This window comes from Alligator mississippiensis, chromosome 5 (genome assembly GCF_030867095.1).
Source record: "Alligator mississippiensis isolate rAllMis1 chromosome 5, rAllMis1, whole genome shotgun sequence".
Taxonomy (NCBI): domain Eukaryota; kingdom Metazoa; phylum Chordata; order Crocodylia; family Alligatoridae; genus Alligator; species Alligator mississippiensis.
Genome location: NC_081828.1, coordinates 153852878 through 153874034, shown reverse-complemented (window position 1 = coordinate 153874034; position 21157 = coordinate 153852878). Strand labels below are relative to the sequence as shown.

At 41.6% G+C, this 21157-nt stretch overlaps 1 protein-coding gene and 1 long non-coding RNA gene across 5 annotated transcripts in view; both read right to left on the bottom strand.

The window, feature by feature from the left end:
• Positions 1–12613: 12613 nt before the first annotated feature.
• COLQ (collagen like tail subunit of asymmetric acetylcholinesterase) overlaps positions 12614–21157 on the bottom strand; it is a 79692-nt gene continuing 71148 nt past the window's right edge. For 3 of the 4 annotated variants that reach the window (XM_019498062.2, XM_006265243.4, XM_014603124.3), the window contains one exon: positions 12614–14519. In XM_019498062.2, coding sequence (XP_019353607.1) covers positions 14450–14519 — 70 coding nt within the window. In that variant the 3' untranslated portion in view covers positions 12614–14449. The remainder of the gene's footprint in view (positions 14520–21157) is intronic. The other variant, XR_002093705.2, reaches the window with a different exon arrangement.
• On the bottom strand, positions 15415–21154 carry LOC132250907 (uncharacterized). Its single transcript, XR_009462599.1, has 2 exons — positions 17903–21154; positions 15415–17632 (listed from the first exon to the last, which is right to left on the bottom strand). It is a non-coding gene; the product is annotated as an uncharacterized LOC132250907 (long non-coding RNA).

Sequence of the window (21157 nt, the reverse complement as noted above, 5' to 3'; positions counted from 1 at the left end):
TGTGTGCAGGGCAGAGGTGGCTGCCACTGTGTGCTGGGCTTTGGACCTCAAGCCTCTCTGCAGCTGCTCTGGCAGCAGTGCGATGCCACATGCATCCCACCACTGCGCTGATGTCCCCTGCCAGCCCAGTGGCAGGACGCACGTGGTGTCGCACCACTCCCAGGGCAGGTGCAGCTGGTTTCGGGGCACAAAGCCCAGTGCACAGTGGCAGCCACCACCGTCCCACACACAGGTTGGGGGGGCATGTATCCCCCGCATGCCTGGACGAGCCAGCTGGGCGCCAGTGCTCCCACCACCCAGCCTGGCTGGGGCCCCACTTACCCCTGCCCCACTCCCTCCCTCACCACAGGGGCCTCAATCTGCCCCCCCTGCCCCTTTCCTCCCCACAGACTGACCTGTTGGGGGGGGGGGGGGGACACACAGTAAATCCTGGGTTGCCCTTTAATTAAAAAAGTGATCTCATACTTAAAAAGGTTGGAGACCACTGCAGTACTAGATAAAATTTCTTCAGGATCTATCAATACTGCCTTAAGACTCTTTAGCAAGGGGTCACAACTCATGTCATCGCTTCTGAAGGCAGCAGGAACTAAGATCAGTGGCTTTTCAGCACACACAGACACCACTGGCAAGGAACAGCTTAAACTCAGCTCCCCATTTTTGGCCCGATAGATGATGATGTCAGTCAGAGGTTTAATAATAAGGAAACAAATCCTCTTACTGTGGCTAGGGAGAGGGATCTGGGTGGGTACTTGTAGCAAGCTCTATGCTGCAGTGGGAAGAGCTACTGCCATTTTGACTCAAACTGATTTGAAGTCTAATATGTTTTGTATTGATTTGTCTTCATGTCAGGACTGCTGCTTTGACTAGGGCTTTCTGCCAAACTTAGTCCAATTAATTTAGCATCTGTTTCCAGTGTTGATATTGTCAGCTCATCTGTAGTCTTCAGAGACCAGACGTGCTTCACATACTTTCCTATAGGTCACAGTTTTCCACTTGTGGAGGGATTTTTTTTTTTTTGCTTAACAGCTGGTACCCAACCTCCTTCCTGCAACTGAGAAGCTCTTCCTAAATGTGGTGAGGCTTGTGGTGTTTTCACCGTGGCACACTCTGAGCCCTTTCTCAGTAACTTGATATTTGAGCAGGGAGCTCAGGTATTCAACACCCTGCTGAATCTGACACGTAACATCATCCCCTGGACATCATGTGGCAATCAAATTTCCCAAAAGCAGCAAAGCTTCCAAGCTAAAAGAGAAGCTGAAGTGACCTGCTCCCCTACAAAAAACCATGCGTGTCTACACCCATGTCCAGACAAAAACCTTATTCCAGTCATTGTGACAGATGAAACATTATTAAAAATACAATAGAAGATGTTAATAGAAATGGAAATAAAAGCTGAAAGCTCCTGTAGTCAACTTAACTCTGCCACCCTTGTCCCTTCTATCCTTCATTTACTGGTTGGAGACCTTCAGCATTGGTACATGAAAGAAACACATTACAACATCATGGCCCTTCTCTGCATGATTACAAGGATAGTAGTTGCTGCTCCAAGTTTTGTCAAAGAAAAAGTCTCAGGCGAGTATTGTGAACATGCATATAGTATGGGGGGAGGGGTACTGCACTGTGTAAGGCAGCCATGAAACCAGGGGTGGGCAATGGGGCATCAGTTCTGGTGCCAGTTTAAAAGGGGCCACAGAATAGTGGACTGTGAGGAGCTCACACAGTGGAAGCCCATGCAATGAAACCAGCAGCCAGGTTGTAGTATAGACTCAGCATCCCCCTGGCCCCTGCTCTCCAGTGCTCAGCAGCATCTTTGCCCAAGGTGCCAAAATTGTTTATTTATGCCTCTGGTGCAAGGAAATGTGAATCCCTCCCACACTTCTCTGTCCATTGGTCCAGCCTTTTAAGTGTCAGAATCTGCTTCCAGGTATTTTATACTTTATAGGTCATACTGCTCACTAGATAAGCTCTGTGCCTCTAAGAATAAGCTCATAAACTCTACACAACATTGAACATTGTATTCCCGATGATAAGGCCTCAGATGGAATACTGTTTTGGATACCCTAGTTAAAAAAAGGTGTGGAGCCACTTGAGCGACTTCAGAGCAGAGCAGCAAAAATGATCAGAGGTCTAGAAAACATGATGTGTGTGTAAAATTTGAAATAACTGGGTTTATCTGGCCTATAGAAAAGATGGCCGTGTGGGGACATGATAACAGTCTTAGGATACGTAAAAGTTTATTGCAAAGAGGAAGGTTATCAACTATTCACCATCTATGAAACATAGGACAAGAAATAGTAGTCTTAATTTGTAGACAAGGGAAATTTAAGTTAGACAGTAGGAAAAACTTTCTAACTGTAAAGAGAGTTCAATAATGAAACTGTTTATCAAGACCAGAGATGCTCAACCCCTGGCCCACAGGCTAGATCTGGCCCATGATGCCATATTATCTGGCCTGCAGGGCTCCCCACGGGTCCAAAATTTGGCAGAGGGGGAGCAGTAGCAGCTAATTGCCACTCTCCTGCTGCCAAATTTCTGGACCTGTATGGAACCCCACCAGCTGGATAGCATGGGGCCAGGTTGAGGCAGCACAAGGCTCAATACCACATACTGAACCTGCACAGGATATGGCCCACATTCTGGCTGCACACCACTCATTTGACCCATGGAGGCAAAAGGTTGAGTACCACTGATTTAGAGAAGCTGTTGAAGCTCCATCATTGGAGATTGTTAGGAGCTGGTGAGGAGTATCTGTCAAAAATAGTACAGCTGCTGATTCTGCCTTGTGACACAGACATGGTCTACAGGGCCTCTTGGGTCCCTTCCATCCCTATTTTTATGAGTCTATAATTCTGAACCCTTCAAACTCACACATATGGTTAAATTCTTATCGTGGATGTGGAAATATGGAGAAGAAACTCATGTTAATAGACATAATACTTTTTCATTTTGAGGAGTGAAGGTACTGATTTGATACTTCAGTATTTTTTGGTTATTGACTTTTCTCCTAAGCAGCTAACAAACTGTTGTTTCAAATGTGCCAAATACCAAAATGCCTTCAGCACAATTGAGTGGATAAATTTAATTTAGTCAAAGCCAGCTTCTCAAGGGAAAATATTTTGTCTCAATATGCAATCAGAAACAATTTAGTTCTAGAATAGGAAATAATGTATTATGTTTTTTTTTGCATGTTCTACCTAAAAAAAATCTGCATTTCTGTTACATTTCCCTAGACCTTTTAAGGATCATTCATTCTTTAATCTTGATTAACCCCCATGTGAATATTAGTGACATATTCTAGCTCTTACATTCACTACTAGGTAGCATCACTGCAAAGTTCTAAAATATCTGATCTATTTCGAACAACACCTCTTACCTAACTTAAGGCTAAGAACAAGTTGCCTGCACTGTGGTGTATGTCTCCATTATTCTAGGACTTTTGAGACTATTCCTATATTGATACATTACTTGGGAATGAAGTGAATATGCCAGATTCCAGGCTATAATGAATTTGGAGGTGCAACTCTTTCTTCTCTGTTGAAGCTGTTGTATTTCATATAAAATAACTAAATATTAAATTAACTAGTGACTGGAAGATAAGTCTTTCCATCCTATGTGAGTGCCCTGATCACTAGATACTAAGTACTTCTTACATACTAGAGTATCAATAGAGTCACTCTCATCCACACTTTCCCTTTCTCTCTCTTGCTTAATGAACATGTGTTTATTCCATGTGCAACCGTTCAGTTTCTCTATGTACAGGTCTTTTTTTTATTTACTACCCACAACATCCACAGTAATATGAAAGGAATTTTGTTCTCTGGTTGCTAGCAGGATGACTGCTTTTAGCACAAATGGCCACAGTTGCATGCAAAGAAGGCATTCTGATATGAACATATTTGTTTAAAACTAATTGACTATTATGCTGTTTAAAGGCTTTCAGTTCATCAATCAGGAAGCAGAAACAATATTACATTTTAGGTGACAAATCATCTACTCCCAAACAGCCAATATGATGTAGAACAGGCCAGAGGCTGAAATTTGTTCAGAGCAGCTAGGGACAGACATTCAAAAAGCCTAATCCTGAATTGATTCAATTTTTGCAGGTTAGTTTAACCTGGCTAGGCTGAACCAGCTTGTAATTACACAGACATTCCCTCTGGACTGAGAAAATGCAGGCACGTGACTGCAGTGGCTCAGGCTAGAAGCCAGGGGGTGCTAGAGCAGCCTTCCCTTCCACAGTGCTGAGCTGAGGGGGGAGTGTGGCCCGGGTCCAGCAGTACACTCTGATTAGGGAGGGGTTCCCCCCCACATCCTCGCTGCTCCTGACCAGTGAAGGAGACAGCAGAGAGTTGATAACACAGTATTTAGCACCCTATCAAGAAAACAAAAGCCTCTCTCATTAATTCATGCTCTTCTTAAACAACTTTTTCCAAAGAAGGAACAGAGGGACATTACCAGCTGGCCTGTTGATTAGCTCTAAAAAGCCTTAAGTGGACACTGTCCTGTCTGTCTTTGTCTTGTCTGTCTTACACAGACATCTCTCAGCATTAGCCAGCATACCACATGCTGGCTATGGTCCCTACTGTGGGACAGGAGGGGGGGGGGGGGAACCCTGCTTGAGCAGGGAGTGGGGAGAGAAGGGGGGCGGGTGGGTGAGGAGAAGCCAGGCAGAGAGGTGAAGCCAGCCTGGCTCCAGAGCAGGAAGCCCAGCCCAGGGGGACTCTGGTTTAAGTTAAAACAGGAAGGGATCTGAGACAGACATTGCATAAACTAGTTTGACCCAAATCAGTTAAGTCTGATACTACATTCAACCAGATTTATCTCAAACCAGTTTCAGCCATTTTCAAACTGGTTTACGTGCACTGAACATCTGTTCTGTTACAGATTTAAACCAGTTTCCGATCACTTAAACCATTTTGTGTGTAATGTCTGTCCCTAGCCAGCATGTTCAATTATGTTTGTTTGACAACTGTTGAACCTTCCAGCTCATGGTATATGCATGAGAGGTCACCCAGACCTTCAATGCATATGCCTAGGCAGGAATTTTTTGGAGGAGTGAAGGCTGCCCAGACCTTCCATTCCTCCTTTAAGCCACTGAGACAGAATCCAAGGGCCAGACTAGGTCCAGATGTTTGGTGTCCCCATGTCTCTATTGGTATAAGCGTCCAGGAATTGAACCCAAGCCTCCTGTGTGGCAAACAAGGAATCTACCACTGAACCACAGGGGATTCTGTTCAATTATGAATAGCAGAATAAATCATCAGAAATTAAATGTGAAGTCTAACCAATTTTTCCAGGTGATTTATTTACAAGAAGATAATTTAACACTGATAAACAAGGTTGTGTTACTTGTCTTGTGCTACAAGACTCCTGGGCGGTCCCCATAAAAGTGGCTAGTTAAGACACTTTTATTATGGTTTCAGAGATTGATTAATTACAAAGACGGATGAGATGAAATCAAGAGACAGCCTGGAAAATTGCCACACTTTACACCACTAAATATACTGCAGGCATTTCTGATCATCTGTGTAAGTCAGGACTCTATCAGTGTGTGTCCTTCAAACCTTGAGTTAATGCTCTTGAGCCAGCAGTGGTAATTCTGAATTCTTTTCATTTTGATAGACTGATACAGCACATCACACCTTACTTTTATATGAGTGTATTTAAGACTCACTAGAAAATCCTTATTAACTTACTTTACACCTCCAAGGACATCCAGTAATAAAATCTATACATAGACATATCAGCAAGGAAACACCTAAGCCAGATAGCATTTCCAGGGTCATGGGCTAGATGGTATGTTGCCTAGAAAATCAACTGCTATATCAGTTATGTTTATATATGCATGCACACACACATGCATGTGCATGAACACACAAAATATGTAGAGACCCCAGGTTTCTGTTTCTGTTTCTGCCATAAGGCTCCAGCTAACCTGCAACATGCCACTAAAGCTCTTTGGGATTCAGTTTCCCATCAATCAAGTATTCTGAGCTCCATAAATAAAAGATTAAATAACTGCAACTTATAGTGACTTGCAATTAAAAATGCAATATTTACCCACACTTCCTACTCTGTGGTTCTCAGAATATTGCTTTTATTTGCAGCAGTACCTCACAGAGGAGCTTAGTATGTAGGGGCCTCAGGGCCCTGGCCCCCCTCAGGAAGAAGGCTGTCATTCGAAATGTGTAAAATTTTCCACGTGTCCATCATCTTAGGCCCACCCTCGCAAAAATAAAAGTCTGCGCCTATGGTACCTCAAATACCCTCTAGTTCTTCCCTGATCTATCAGATAACAGAATCACCTGGGAAAAAGAAGCAAAGAGATTTCTATGCTTTCTAAACCAGAATGTAGCCTCAGTTCTCAAATGTTTCAAATGAAAACCCAAAATAGATCCTGAGACTCCTGTTCATGTCCAGCACCAGGTGTGGCTCCCAGAGCTTTGTTTAGAAGGTCTAGACCTGCAGTGGTTTCCACCAGGTGTTGCCTGACTTGAATAAAGTCCTGGCACATAAACAGGATTTCTGTCTTTGGCTGCACTGTGCAATAAAGAAGATGGTAGCAGCAGAAATAGCAGATTTACCACACAGGTCAGGAACAGGATTTAAAAAAAAAAAAAATTAATTGCCAATAAAATGGAAACAAAACACTGATTTATCATTGCTGCCAGTTCATTGCAGCTGAAGGCTAATTTTTAATTATACCTTACATATTATGGACAAAAAACATGGGGAAGCTGCCTGTATTGCATTTACAGGAAAACTTCACTGGTGAGTTCTACTGCATTGACCTACCAACATGTTTTTCCACCGTAGCATATAATGTCTCTTCCTTTTTATGATGAGAACTCAAAATTTGAGCAGTCCTAGAGACTCAAATTTCACCTAATCCAGTATTGTTCCTGCCTAACATTGTGAATTTTAATTGAATATCACTGAATTGCTGTTATTTAAAAAAAAAATAGCAGAAGCAGGGGCCATAGTAGAAGCATTCACATTGCGACCCCCTATCAGGTAATATCTAGTAACACCTGTGAATTTTGCTAACACTCCAAAACATGATTTTGACCCTACAAATTGACCAACTGTAACCAGTCATAATGCCTTGTGACCAAAGTAGACACCAGCTCTCCTTAGGGCCAACACTGACAAATCTTGAAGGGTTTTCAATGGTGAAAAAAGAACTGCTTGTAAATCTATGTAAGAAAGTCCAGTGCAATGTCTCATGCTCACATGAGAGATACAGATGGCCTCATAATAATCATCCTTCAATACTTGGGATGACTATGGTGATTGAAACACCGCACAAGCAATTTGGAAGTGCCATATTTGCTAAAACTGGAATGGTCAAAATTTCTACAGCAAAGACTGAGGACAACAACATTGAAGGATCAAACTCAACAGAATCACAATCACTTCAGTCTCCAAACCACCTAACATGGGTTTCATCTTTACACATACACTAGGGATCACTGGGAATAACCCATGGGTGATCATTGATGACTTTAACAGCCACAGCACTCAACGGCTACAATGAGCCCCAGTGGGGCTACAAAATGAGCCCCAGTGGGGCTACAATGAGACCAATAAAGATGATGAAGCAGTAGAAGCTTGGTCAGATGCATACTAGCTGAGTTTGATTCATGACCCAAAGCTATCTAAATCATTCAACAGCAGCCGCTGGAAACAAGGATATAACCCAGACTGTTTATACTCACCAGCAACACCACTACTGGGCTAAGTAATAAAATAGTATTAGACCCCATTCTACATTCCCAACATCAACCAAGTGGCATTCATATCAAAGCCACAGTAACACCTATAAACAGTGCCATTTTGCTGACGCTTCAACCTTAAAAAGGCAAACTGGAAAGGCTTTTCAGAATACTTTCATGACAGTCAAAACCATCAAAGCATTGCCTAAGAACTATAACCAATTCATAAAAGCTGCACAGAAATCTGCAAGGTAGAACATCTCATGCGGCTGCTGCAAGAATTACGACCCAAGCCTCACTCCACAAACTACTGACCCAAACGAAGACTACAGACGACAGTATGAACTAGACTCTTTTCCCACAAACACCATTGCTACAAGTGAGAAGCTCATGTTAGCCATCACAGAAGACCACAGGAAATCCAGGCAGACCCAGATTGAGTCAACTGATATGACAATAATATAGGTTTCCCTTGTCAACCACAGGGGTTAGGTTTCTGGAAGTTCCTGCAGTTGGCAAAACTGTGGTTGGTAAAATCAGAGGGTTATGGGAAAAATGGGGATAGAGACTTGAATGGGGCCCTGGCCGGGCCAGGTCGTGGGACCATCTGAGCCTGGTTGCAGCAGGAACTATCCACCCACACCCCTGGACAAGTGAGTAAGTGAGGGTACAAGGGGATTGAGGCCCCTGTAGGGAGGGAGCTGGGGGAATGCTGCCCAGCTGGGTGGTGCTTGGGGGGACCAGGGGCTGCAGGGCCCCAGCAGGGAGCAGGACAGGGCAGTGGGTGGCTCATCCAGGGGAGGGGGAGGGCCACTGTGCGCAGGAGGAGCACCGCCAGGCAGTGCAGGGCGAGCAGTGGCGGGTGAGGAGATCCCCGTGTGGCTTCTCTGCTCCCTGCCACACTGGGTCGCGGGGAAGGGAAGTGGGGCACAGTGGCAAGTGGGCCTGCTGTTCCCTGCCATCATGGGTAGGATAGCTCTGGCAACAAGGCAGCAGCGAAGAACGGATATGGAAAACAGAAGCTGAGCCCTGCAGCAGCCTGCCTCTGCCCTGTGCAAATATTGGGGGCCCAGGTGCCCCTTCCTTTGCTCCCCGGCGCCATGCTGGCTCTGGAGGTGCTGCTGGGCTCCAATTGCCCCATGACCCAGCCTGGCCAAGGCCCAATGCACTGTGAATACAGTTGGGCCAGGTTGTGGGGCAGTTGGAATCTGGTGGCTCCTCCAGATGCGGTGCGGTATGGTACTGGGGAGCCAAGCGGGGGGGGGGGCACGTGGGCCTCGATCTTTGTACAGGGTATGGGCAGGCTGCAGCTGGGTCTCAGCCTCTGCTCCCTGTGGCCATGCCTCGCAGCTGCAGCCCTTCCCTCCTACTCCCGGCCCTTTCCCTTCCTCCCACTCCTTTGAATAATTGTGGTTATTCAAAATTGTATACCGTGGTAGGCAAAAATGGTATACAGAATATTAAACGTGGATACTCAAAACTGTGGTTGGCAAAACCTGGGTTTTACAAGACCCTTCTCAGTGACAAAAGTGAATGTTGGTACTAACGCACTGAAGATCAGGAAAGCAGCCAGCCTTGAAGACATACTTGCCAAACAAATCAAGCAATTTGGACCCCAGACTTGAGAATGGCTCCTTTGCTTATACAACTCATACACTGTCAAAAAATTCCAAAGATATGGCAACATGCTCAGGTAATGGCACATGTCCCTTCAATGAGACTGTCACATCTCCCTCTGTAGCATCTGACACTGGCCACCCTTAGAGATGAGAAATGAGCCTTGGTGATGATTTATACAGGACCTTTCAAAGATTGCCCTGTAATGCCCTTCTGATTCTTTACTACTAATTCTCCCCCTGTCAAACTATATTATTTCATTTACATGGGCTCTCCTATTTATTCTAGAAATCAATTTTTCTCTTCCCTAAGAGTAATGGTCCTTCTTGCCAGCTCCACTCCAGCTTAGACTGGTCAAGATATATGCCAATAGAATCAGTCTCTGTTGCCTTAGGTTGGTTTTCACTTAATTAGTCTGTTCATTTGCATACTAGAAAGTGATGCCATGCTTCTTCTAAAAGGAAAAAGCCAAACATCATATTTCTACTTTACTTTTTTTCCTATTTATAAATGCCCTACCTGGTTAGAAAAATAAATATCTTCTTCTCTGTAGGATCTGATTTATCACTGCATTTTCTGCTCTGTGGAAGCTTCAGCTGTTACACCAACAAACTAAGGTAGACACTGACTGTTGTTCGCAGTTCAGTAAGTCTGATTACCTGTAACAGCATAGCAGAGGTAAAGCAGCCTCCCTATCCCTCACTTGACAGCCTATGCACTTACTTTACTGAAGCTGACAGCAGGAATGCCCACAGAGCTTCTGTATGGGTTTCTCTTGGTTGGAAATAGCATTTAATTTAGCAGCATCAGTAGCAACAGCAGGATTCCTTGAAGGAAATGAAAAAAATACATATTTTGATACAGTAGACAGGCCTGGATGGGTGCTTTACCCAAAGCTTCTGGCATCACTTCACATGCCAGGCAGAAGGGTAATGGAGTCTCTATTAAATAGTGTGTCTGTTTGTGTGGGAAGGCTATTAGAGATCTAATCTAACATAACACATGTTCAGGATGCTGGCCTGTACTGGTCTACCTGTGAGATTATTCCTTTGGCAATCCATTTTAAGCAAGTGCTTAAGATGGGGCTTGATGATGAAAGAAATACAGATCTATTCTGTACTATACCACCACTATACCGCCTTGTGCCTGCAGTGTGAGCAGGATCACATCCTACTTTCCTCCCTAAATCCTAACAATTCATTAAGCCTTGCAACAAAACAATTTTATAACGTAAAATCTAAAACTCACTTGTTAACAGAAGAACCCATCATCATACACCTCAGCCTCACTCCACCGTCTCCTTCAGCATATTTTCCCTCAACACATCAGTCTACCCCCTATCCAAATTCCAACCCACTCAGTGCTTGGAAGACTAACAAATCCAGACGCTGTACAAATGCATCCTGGCTGGAGAAGATACACAAATAAACTCCATTCTCCATTTGACTTAATAGAAGAGAGACATCTCTGTCAATGGCAGACTAGGTCAACTACATCCGGACTAAAACTTGTACAAAACATAGAGGAGGCTGTCAAAACAAATTAAAAGCACTAAAAGTAGAGGACTACAAGCCAGCTCTTTTTTGGTCCCAATTCTTTGTTAGGGAATAATAGTAATAAAAAAATCCTAATGTAATTTCCAGCAGGAGTACACTCCTTTAATGCAATTTGGATTGGCTTCCTTGTTCAGATGCAACATTTCCACTGCTGAAATGGCTTGGGTCCATTCTCTTAACTGTCTCAGTAATTACAAATGCAATCAGAACATACCACCAGACTTTCACTCTGGCCTATTAGAACTTGGAGTGATTCCAGTTTTCAATATATAAATGAGAAGAGGAGGCCTAGTTCACAGCAGAGGGCACATCTTTAGGATATAACTGAATGCATTAATATATTAGTTTTGGAAGAAGGAAAGAACAAGATATACAAAAAAAGTCTTATTTGGGGCTTCTCCCCCCCACACACACAATTTAAGTCATCTGGTCTGGCTGTGCTCAGTCTGTTTATAACTTATGTAGTCCCTAATGGCCTAAGTAGACACCAGCTATTCAGGATTATTGATAATAATTTTACATTCTACACTTATCTCCTTCACTTCAGTTTCCTGCCAGCACCCTAAACTGCCTAGAGCAGAGAGTTCAGTAACTTGTTGCTCTGTGTCTTACACATAATAGAACAGTTTACAGGGGAATAGACAACTGCTTTTCAGGCTGTGACTCAACAAAGTGTAGCCATCTCCACTGTAAGCATGACAGCATCCTAAGGACAATGCAGAGAAGAGCACCTTCAAAACTGAGAGGACCAACTAAAGGATGCAGAAAAGATGAGCAGGACTTTATAATTAAGGTCAGAACATGAAGCAGGGAAGCTGATAGACATCACAGAAAGACTTTCTTATTGGAAGGACTTGGCTCTGCTGTAAAGACCACTTCTTCTTTAACTAAAGTTTGGGTAACTGCCAAAAAAATTTGAATATGTACAATATTACCTCATGGTGAGAAAGTGTTTAGCATATTGCAGAAGGAGCTTGATGCTCAGCTTCTACCATTACTAATTAGAATGCATGCTGCTTGGAAGAACCTCTTACAGGAGATGCATCACATACACTTGAGAAATACCAGGAAGAAAACACATAAGTAGGCACGTGCCTACTTATTCAGCATACCCTTCACCATATTATTGTAATGTCTCCGGTAGTGTCCTGTCAGAATTAGAGCGTAGCACTGCACAGGCTAAATTGTAACTTTCAAAGGACTGACTTAAGGCTGCTGTCGAAGTTTTAGCTGTAATATTGTGTAAAGGATTTATGTAGGTACTTTCAGGGACCTCAGTATTGCATTGGGACCCCAATGCATGGCACTGTGCTCCTTCAACATGCCTCACTTTGGTTACATATAGGCCATATTTAGATGACACTGCTATAGCCTACCCCTTGACAGGGCCAGCCCATCCTATCCTGCAGCTGCAGGCAGCCCCGTAGCCAAGGGGCTGTGCCCCGCTCGCCCCCCACCGCCTGCACCAGGCTTAAAGGGCTCGATGCAGGTAGGGAGCCCCTTCCTGACCGAGTGGGGGAGGAGTTCCCGGCTCCACTCCCGCCTCAGCCCCAGCAATTTTGATTTTTTGACGGATCAGGGGCATCCAAAACTACATCTTGCAGGGGGCCCCCCCAAAATTGCGGGCCGGCCCTGCCTCTTCAGCTTCTACCAACATGGAGATTAGGTAGGTGCTCTTCTTCCACAGGGTTTAAAATATGAAGGAAATGTACACAAACACACAGATCTAACTAAAAGGTGATCATTTATTAATTACTCTGCTTAAAAAAATAAATGATAAAGAAGACTGATAATCTAATCAGTGGGCTGGACTACAAACAATATTGGTCTCATCTCACAGCAGCATAAACAATGCAGGTAAGAGATAGCCATAGCAAGTAAATGAACTGCCTTTATTAGTTTTTTCACTGGTGATTTCCAGTATTGCCATGAGCATGCAGAATGAAAGCAAAGTCTTCTACACATGTGGGGAAAGTGTATATATCAGTTGGTTGTGTTAATGTATTATCACCTTTAGAGAAGTAACTGTATATATGACTACCATTGCAGTGCTGTCACTGGTACATGTGATTCATGCATTTCAAACATTCACGTATAGTATTTAGCATAAAGCAGAACCAAGTGGCCAATATGAAAATGACAAACTATTCTGAGGCCTATATCCCTGAATTGCACACATCACTGTATGTAGCGTTTGCTTTGATTATAAACTTGGTTGCATGTAGCATACTCAGTGCTGCTCCTGTATGACATTCACTCATTAAAGCTTGCTAGTAAACAAATACATAATTACCCTGAATGCTATTAGAGCTAACATATCATTTGACCAATTTTTTCCAAAAATAAAACAAAAATATATATACAACCTATGCAGCATGTAGATTGAATGGGAATCCATAAACACACCACTATGAGACTAGTTCTACAGAGATGTAAAAAAGAGAATATACACTCAATAGTGATGAACACTAGGCAAGACTAAAAACAGACAGCGATGGATAGGACAATACAGGAAATCTGGAGAGAGTGAAGAACATGATCAAATAACAGTGATTAAGATTAGGTGGACAAAGGAAAGAAAAGAGAGAGCAATGGTTTCTGGTGTAGAAACTAAAGTGAAAGTCAACACGCAAACAGCCACATTGTAATCTTCACCACAGTTTTTAAGTAATCTTGGGAAATTCTAAAGGAATCGAGTCCCTGCAGCATCACTAGTAGCACACAATACAGCCAACTTGACAAAGGGTGAGAAAATGCATTAACTCTTTGTCTTCTTCATGCCTGATCCCTCCTGAGACAGGGAGTTTCTCCAGTTAGTTTATCCAGTTTGGCTTTTTAGTCTTGCAATTGTAGGCCCTGTGTGATCCATCAGCATTTTTATATACACACACACACATTTCTACAGCTCTTCTTCTTATCCACTGTATATATTGTAGATAACGTTGATCAGTTCCTTTCCCTGATTTGCTGCCCTTAAAACTGCTTACTGGACAGCATCTACTGAATCCACCCATGAATGTTTTTAGCTAATTTGTATGTCACTGAAGCGGTCTTTCATGCGATACAACACATACGAAGTTCACATTGTAGTAAAAGAGTAAATAAGCTCTGTAAACACAGCATCTAGGATATGCTTTGTGTTTACATTGAGAAAGTCTAAAAACAAAAACCCTGAAGAGTGTACATTAGATCTAACAGTGCTAAGTCGAGGTATTGTTGTCTTGTCGCGCAATATTCCTGGTTAGTGAAATTCAGTTTCCAGTGATTTAGTGTTGCGCTTGTTATACAGAGTAGTTCTCACATGCAACCATGTGAAACACAAATCTTACTGGCAAACTCTGTTTGACATTTTTCTATTAAGACAGGATGCAGTGGTCCTATTTTCTTCCAGTCTGACTCGATTTAAAAAACAAAAACAAAACAAATTTCAAATAGCCATCAGCAGCATGATATTTTTTCACACAGAGGTTCTGTATATGTCTCAGTCCTTCTTGTAGTGATGATAGTGTAGCACCTGGTGTACCTGTAATGTGTGGGATGCTACCCACTGCCATTTTTCCTTCATGTGAAATAGCGACACTGTGTAGAGTCAATATAACAATAGGAAGTACATCGTAATTTTCCATAAGACCTAAGATAAAAGAGAGCATGCATCAGTTACACAGAACATTTAACCGTTACGATACATTTTCATTTAATGTATAAATACTGTATTTGCACTAGCTCTGACCAGTCTCACAATCATAGAACAATTGGGCTGGAAAGGATCTAAGGGAGATCATCTAAATCCCACTCCCTCCTCAAAGAAGGATCTTCCCAGACAGCATCTGATGAAGCAAGCTGCTGCTTACAAAGACTTATGCACCTCTGATTTAGCTAGTTTATAAGATGCAAATCTACCTGGCTTTAAACCATCCTAGCCAAATGTCTGTTTAACCTGGTCTCAAAGACTTCCACTTAGAGATGTTGTAGAATCTATTCCAGTGCTTAACCTTTCCATAGAAAGTTCTTCCTAATATCTAGCTTAAATTTCTCCTGTTCCAATGTAAGTACTTCTTGTCCTATGACATTTGGACTAAAAACATAGTCAGTCATTGTCCTCTTTAGCCTCTTAATTTCTGTCATATTGTGCATGGGATCTGGCAGTAGCTTTCTGTAAGAATCAAGTCTATTCCCACAAAAATATCAGCAGAAAATTACAGTTTTACAGAAATTACAGAACCCATAGGATCAAAGGGGTCACAACTAGAAATGTAAAATTTCTGGAAATTTTGAAGCCATGGAAAAAACCTGTTTTTTCCCCATTTTTTTCAGGAAAAAACCCCAGATTTTTTGGGGGAAATTGAAATATATGCAATAATTATTTTCTTAGCACACTTTACAGATTTAAATTCACTTTACTACTTTAAGAACATAAAATGTATTATGTATAACTTGGTTTGCCCATTAAATTATCATGTTTGGTATATTTATTACATTTAAAAGTATAGTTTATTCAGACAATAATTACAAATTTACTAATTGAATTTACTTTAAAATGTTTTTAATTTTTGTTACAAATGGAGCTACAAGCTGCTGAACTCTAAGGAACTAGCATCTCTTAGTTTTTGCCAGTTTATAAGAAGCAGGCAAAAATCAAAGTTGAAGATAGAAGAAACTATGAACGTTATAGTAAAACAAAGAAAGTTATCACATATTCTGGACGTAGTCTCTTCCATAGTGTCAAGCAGATACAGAAAGCACTCATTTTTAGAAAAAGAGCTGAGAAAAAAAAAGGAGAAAAAAGCCAAGACTCATTGAATACAAATTTTGCTACATGAAACTTTGTCTAATCAGTCTCATTTTCTGAGCTATCACTATCAGCATTTTCTGCTTCTTCTGCTCCTTCATTTTTACCATCTTCATGGACTTCTGAAAACTGATTTGCCTGGATTGAGAAAAGCTTCTCTACTGTTTCACATGTTAATTTGTTTCTTGATTTGGTGTGAGTATTTTCAAACATAGACCAGTTTCTTTCACATGCTGCAGAAGATGGAGGAATCTGAAACAGTTGAGAAGCAAGAGGAGACAAAGGCTGTGTCCTGCAAAGGCCTTGCCACCATGCTGCAGGAGGGATATATCCTTGGCAGAGTCCCAGACTGCATTCCTGGACCAAATACCTGAAGATGTTCTGTATTCTGCAACATTTGAAAGTACATTTCCAACATCAAGTCCTAAGTGTGTTGCTTGTTTTGTAATCCAGTGAAATGCAGTAGCAGTGCTATCACCTCTAACACTTCTGCCTTTGAATCTTGGATCCAAGAGATTTGGAGCAGCATGGAATTGATTGGCAACAAAATTCTTCCCGTTTGTTATTAAAGTCTTTCACTTTTTTTCTTCTGTACTTGTAAGCGGAGATGCATTTAAATTCTTAAGACAATTGATTTTATCTGGGCCATTTGGTAAGGAATGTCTGACAAAAGTGCACTGTCTGATCCAGATGCAGTGATCGCTGAAGAAATTAGCTTTACAATCTTCAGGGAGTTCTGCAGCTGAACCAAGAAGACATCCTCATCAAGTACAGTGTTGCTTACACTTCTGGGTACTTTAAGATCCTCAATTATTACTGTTTCTTGAAGAGCATCTTTGTTTTTTAGTAAACTTTCAAATGAGATCACCACTCCACCCCATCTAGTTTTACTACAGAGTTTGAGTGTCTCTATTTTATTCTTTGCATTCTTTTCTTCCTGCTTCTTCTTAAAGACTGCAACTACAATATGAGTAGCCTTTACACATTTTATAACTTCTTTTGCTCTTCTATAGATCTTTTGCAGTGTTCAACTTCATGATGTTATTAAGAAGCAAGTTTAGCCCATCGGATGCACATCCTATTGCAGTAATATGTGGATATTTATCCATTATGATCCCCCATGCTGCTTTCATGTTACTTGCATTGTCAGTCAGCAAAGCAAATAACTTTACCACTCCCAATCTTCTGTAGGACTTCATATATTTTACTAATGATATACTCTGCAGTATGCCTGTTCTCTCCTGTTTCAGTGCTTCTGTAAAAAACTGGCTGAGGTGTTGTTATCACAAAATATATGATTCCTTCTCCCCGCACATTTGTCCATCCATCTGTAACTACTACAAGACACAGTGCTTCATTGATTTTTCCTTGCACAGATTGCATTACACGTTCATATTCTGACTCTAAAAGAAGCTTGCTCAAAGAATGTCTGTTGGGCAAACGGTATGATGTTCTTAGTCATTTAAAAGCTTCCTGCCAGTATGCATTTTCAGTTATTGATAATGGTATCCCAGAAAAATATATTGCTCTTGCAAGAGCTTGGTCAATTTTTTCTGATCTTCAGGTGTCATCTTGTCTACAAATTACGTTATTGAGAGTCTTTTGTATACAGTTGGTTGCAATATTTGGTTACTTGAGGATGTTGATTGGACAACCCTTTGTGATGCTGATGTTATAGAAGAAGCAGCAGCAGCAGGAGGACTTCTGGACTGAGAACATTGGAAAGAACTACTTGCACTTTCATCATCATGATTTACCTCCTCCTCACTTACACCCATGAAGGATTTTTTAATATCTGCAGAACACTTCTTGCATACAAGGATGTCTTTGGTCATCCTAGTAGCATTTGGAAATGCATATTTCATTTGACAGTATTTGCAAATCACATTTTATTCTCAGAATAACTTGCAGTGTGGAAATGCTTCCATATGCTAGAAGTTGGTCGCACAATTTTGCTGAGGAAGAAAAAAGAAAAATGTAATTTAGTGGCTAGCTTGTATATATAAACACTAAATTACAGCATGTACAAATTTAGTAATGGATAGAGTTAACTGTGAACAACTTCCCTGCCCTGCAGGCCTTGCCTCACTGCTAAGGTTGGGTGATTTGTCACAAAACATCACATTAGTAAGAATTCAATTATGAATTGTATAGGTTAAGAAAATATACTAATACAGCTAAAATATAGTTTAATATACTGAATTCAGAGAAATTTAAACTCTTACCTTTCAATAAGGAAGTATACTCTCTTTCAGCTCCATTGCACTGCTTCTGTACTTCTCCAAAACCTTTAGACTTGCTCGGTCTCCTCTCCTGAGGCTTTTGAAAAAGCAGGGCAATAAGCTCCTGGTTTCTAAGCTGTACAGGAATGAATGGATGCTACTGCCAGCGTCCACTCCCAATCCTCCAAGGCCTAGTCAGGAGGACAGGAGCAGATCCACCAACCTCTAGATCAAATGTCAACAATAGAGGAAGTCCACAAGCAAAGGCAGCACTGAAGCCTTCTTTCTCCTCTTGTGAAAATGGCAGCACCCCCTGGGGGCAGAAATGCATCTCGCTCTTGCATTTGAAAGTTGTACTGTATTGCTTGTCCTCGGTATACGGGAATTGTAATGGTCTGATATTGTACATAGTCTTGTATAAAAGTCTTCCTATTACATAGTTATCAGAAAACATTTTTGGGGAGTAAAGGGTAGCAATATATGAACACCTTGTCTTAAACATTTTATTGATCATTCTAAAAGAAAATACTTCATAAGAGGTTTTTATAAATTTTTCCAAAAAATTTCAATTTTGGGGGAAAAAACAAAAAAAAAGTCCTATGAAAAATGGGGAAAAAAACATTTTTTTTTCTAAATTTTTTTTTTTTTCTTGGCCTTCACATCTCTAGTCACCACAGCAAATTCAGGTAATGGGATAGGAATCTGAAGTCTCCATTTAAACCATACTTAACATAGGTCTGCGACTGTGACATCTCCTGTTCTGCAATTTTCCTTTCAAACTTTTTTAAAGTTTTGCTGCCTGAGAAGAGTAATCCTGATTTTTTTAATATATGGAGAGTCCTGACCCTGCTGCTCACATCGCATATGGACTCAGCAAGAGAAGGCATGCAGACTTGGTGGCTCTACACTATGGCTGGCAGGTGGAAAAGTGTGATCTCAAGGCTGCCGTTGGCCCCCTTTGACTACATATAAGCATGGGCTATAGGGTGACCAAGTTTTCCTCCTCCTTCCTCCCCCTCCCCAATGCAAGTATAGCTTAGATGGGCTCCCGACCCACCTGAACAGCAGCCGGGTTCCAAGTCAGAAAGTATCAGGGCAGTGCTGATCCCACAATTTTGGCCTGTACTTCTTTCTGAGGATGGGTCTAGCCTCTCCTGGAAAGGCTACCAGGACAGTAAGGTTGGGAACATGAGAAAAGAAAAGGGCCTGCTGTCATAGCCCAGGGTTTAGCTTGCCAGCTTCCTTAGCTCAGGGCTCAAGACCTCTGTCTCCTTTTTCCAGGGGCCCTCACTGCTGTGTATCTAAACTTTTTTAATATGGAGTGGCCGAGACCTCTGGGCCCATATCTTATAAGTTATCTGAGAGAGAAAGCTGCCTAACCTATTTCCTTAGTAGCATTCACTGCGGCTGTGTGTTGGGGCTGCCCATGGTTACCTCTGGCTGAGCACAGGGTCTCTTTTGGTGCAGCGATTTTTTTTTTTGACTTGTGGTTACTCCATGGCTCATGCCATGTATGGACTCAGAAGGAGAAAGGCTGGTCAGCATGCCCGCTCGTTGGCTCCAGGGCTGGGAATCAGAAGAGCATGAGATGAGGGGTGCCTATAGCCATCACTGGATTACCTGAATTAGCTTCTGTGACCCCTTTGTTTTTATGGGTTCTTTGCTTCTCACAACATTGTCATCCTTCTTCCCCCTTACCTCTCGATCCTCTTTTTCCACCTTTCGTATTAAAATCACTCACTTCACTTTATACACTGCTTTATGCTGTCCTTTCACAGTGTCTGATGAACTAAACCTGAATTTATGCAAACTTGTATTCTCTCTCTCTATATATAATCTTAGTTAACCTGTAAGGTACATATATACCCTACCTTCTGGACTAAATTCCACTTAATCAAAAAAGCGTTTAATTTTTATTTGGGCAACAGGCTTTCACTGATTTCAAGTGCTGAACTGTCTTTCCCTTGATTTCAAGGGTAAGAAAACATACTTACCATGGAGAAGGACACCGAGCTACCTTGCAGAAAAAATCTGCAGATTATTACCATGTCCTCTGTGTGGGGGACAGTACAGAGGCGGTAGAGATTGAGGATTGTTGTATCTTCATTTAACTGAATTGAGCTATAACACAATATAATCAAAAATCCGAACCACAGATTTTATATGTATGCAATATTGATAAGATTTTTGTTTTTTACTACTGAAGTGATCCTTCCTCATCTCCCTCTATGTGGAAACTGGGATTTCTAGAAAGTGATTCCTGAGTTTGAGTGTCTCCATTTCTAGGTTTTGAATGCTTCCAAGGGGCTGCTTTTTGCTTTAGGAAATGGTTGTTCAACCCTTCCTGAGAAACAGGCCCTTTAAGACATCTCATTTCTGTAAAATGGCTTTTTTGTAAATCTTGTCCAGAGCAACCTTTCATCTCAAGTTCAACCACCTTTACAGTGGACAGTTGCAACAATTGCAATTTGAGGATTGACACAAGGGGTAGTTTGCAGAAATGCTCTGTGGTTTCTTATTTCTGTCAATTAGCACATCATAGTTTTATGAACCCTGAGGGCTCTGCAGATAATTTCGTTTACAAATTAAATGTTTCCTGTTAGATAGTAATGATACCCGACAGTGAGATAGAGGAACTGAAATTGGAAGCAAAATGCTGGCCAGAGGAAGACACTTACACAAATACAAAGCACATCAACAATAAACAGATGTTTCAAAGAAATACACTGCCAAGCAAAATATGGCTTTGCATTTTTGCAGATAATTCTGGTCTTTGAAAATGCTTGAGCTAATATACAATTGACTGCTTCAGAACAAAAGAATCCCAGACTGTAGGACCACAGACTGCCCACATCAGAGTTGAGCTACAAAGGAAGAAAAAGTGGCATTTTGCCTCTTTTTTCTTCTTTGTGATGTAATGAGTAGTCTTATCTACACTTGAACATTTTAAGAAGAGAAAATTAGTTTAATGATAGCATCACAAGAGTGGTAAAGTTGAGAGACTGGAAAGGAAAGGGATTCTCTGGGATATATTTGCAGATTAAGGGCAAATTTATGCTCCCAGGCACAACACATATGCCCAAACCTTATTCACCAAAGTAGAAATCACATGCATATCACTGAAGGGACAATTTAGTTTCAAAAGTCAATATAATGCAGTTGGAATATATACCATTTGCTTTCCCTCTATCTTAGTAACTAGAGATGGAATAAAATAATCTATGATAATTTGTTTTTAGGTAATGAAGGTAGGTTTGT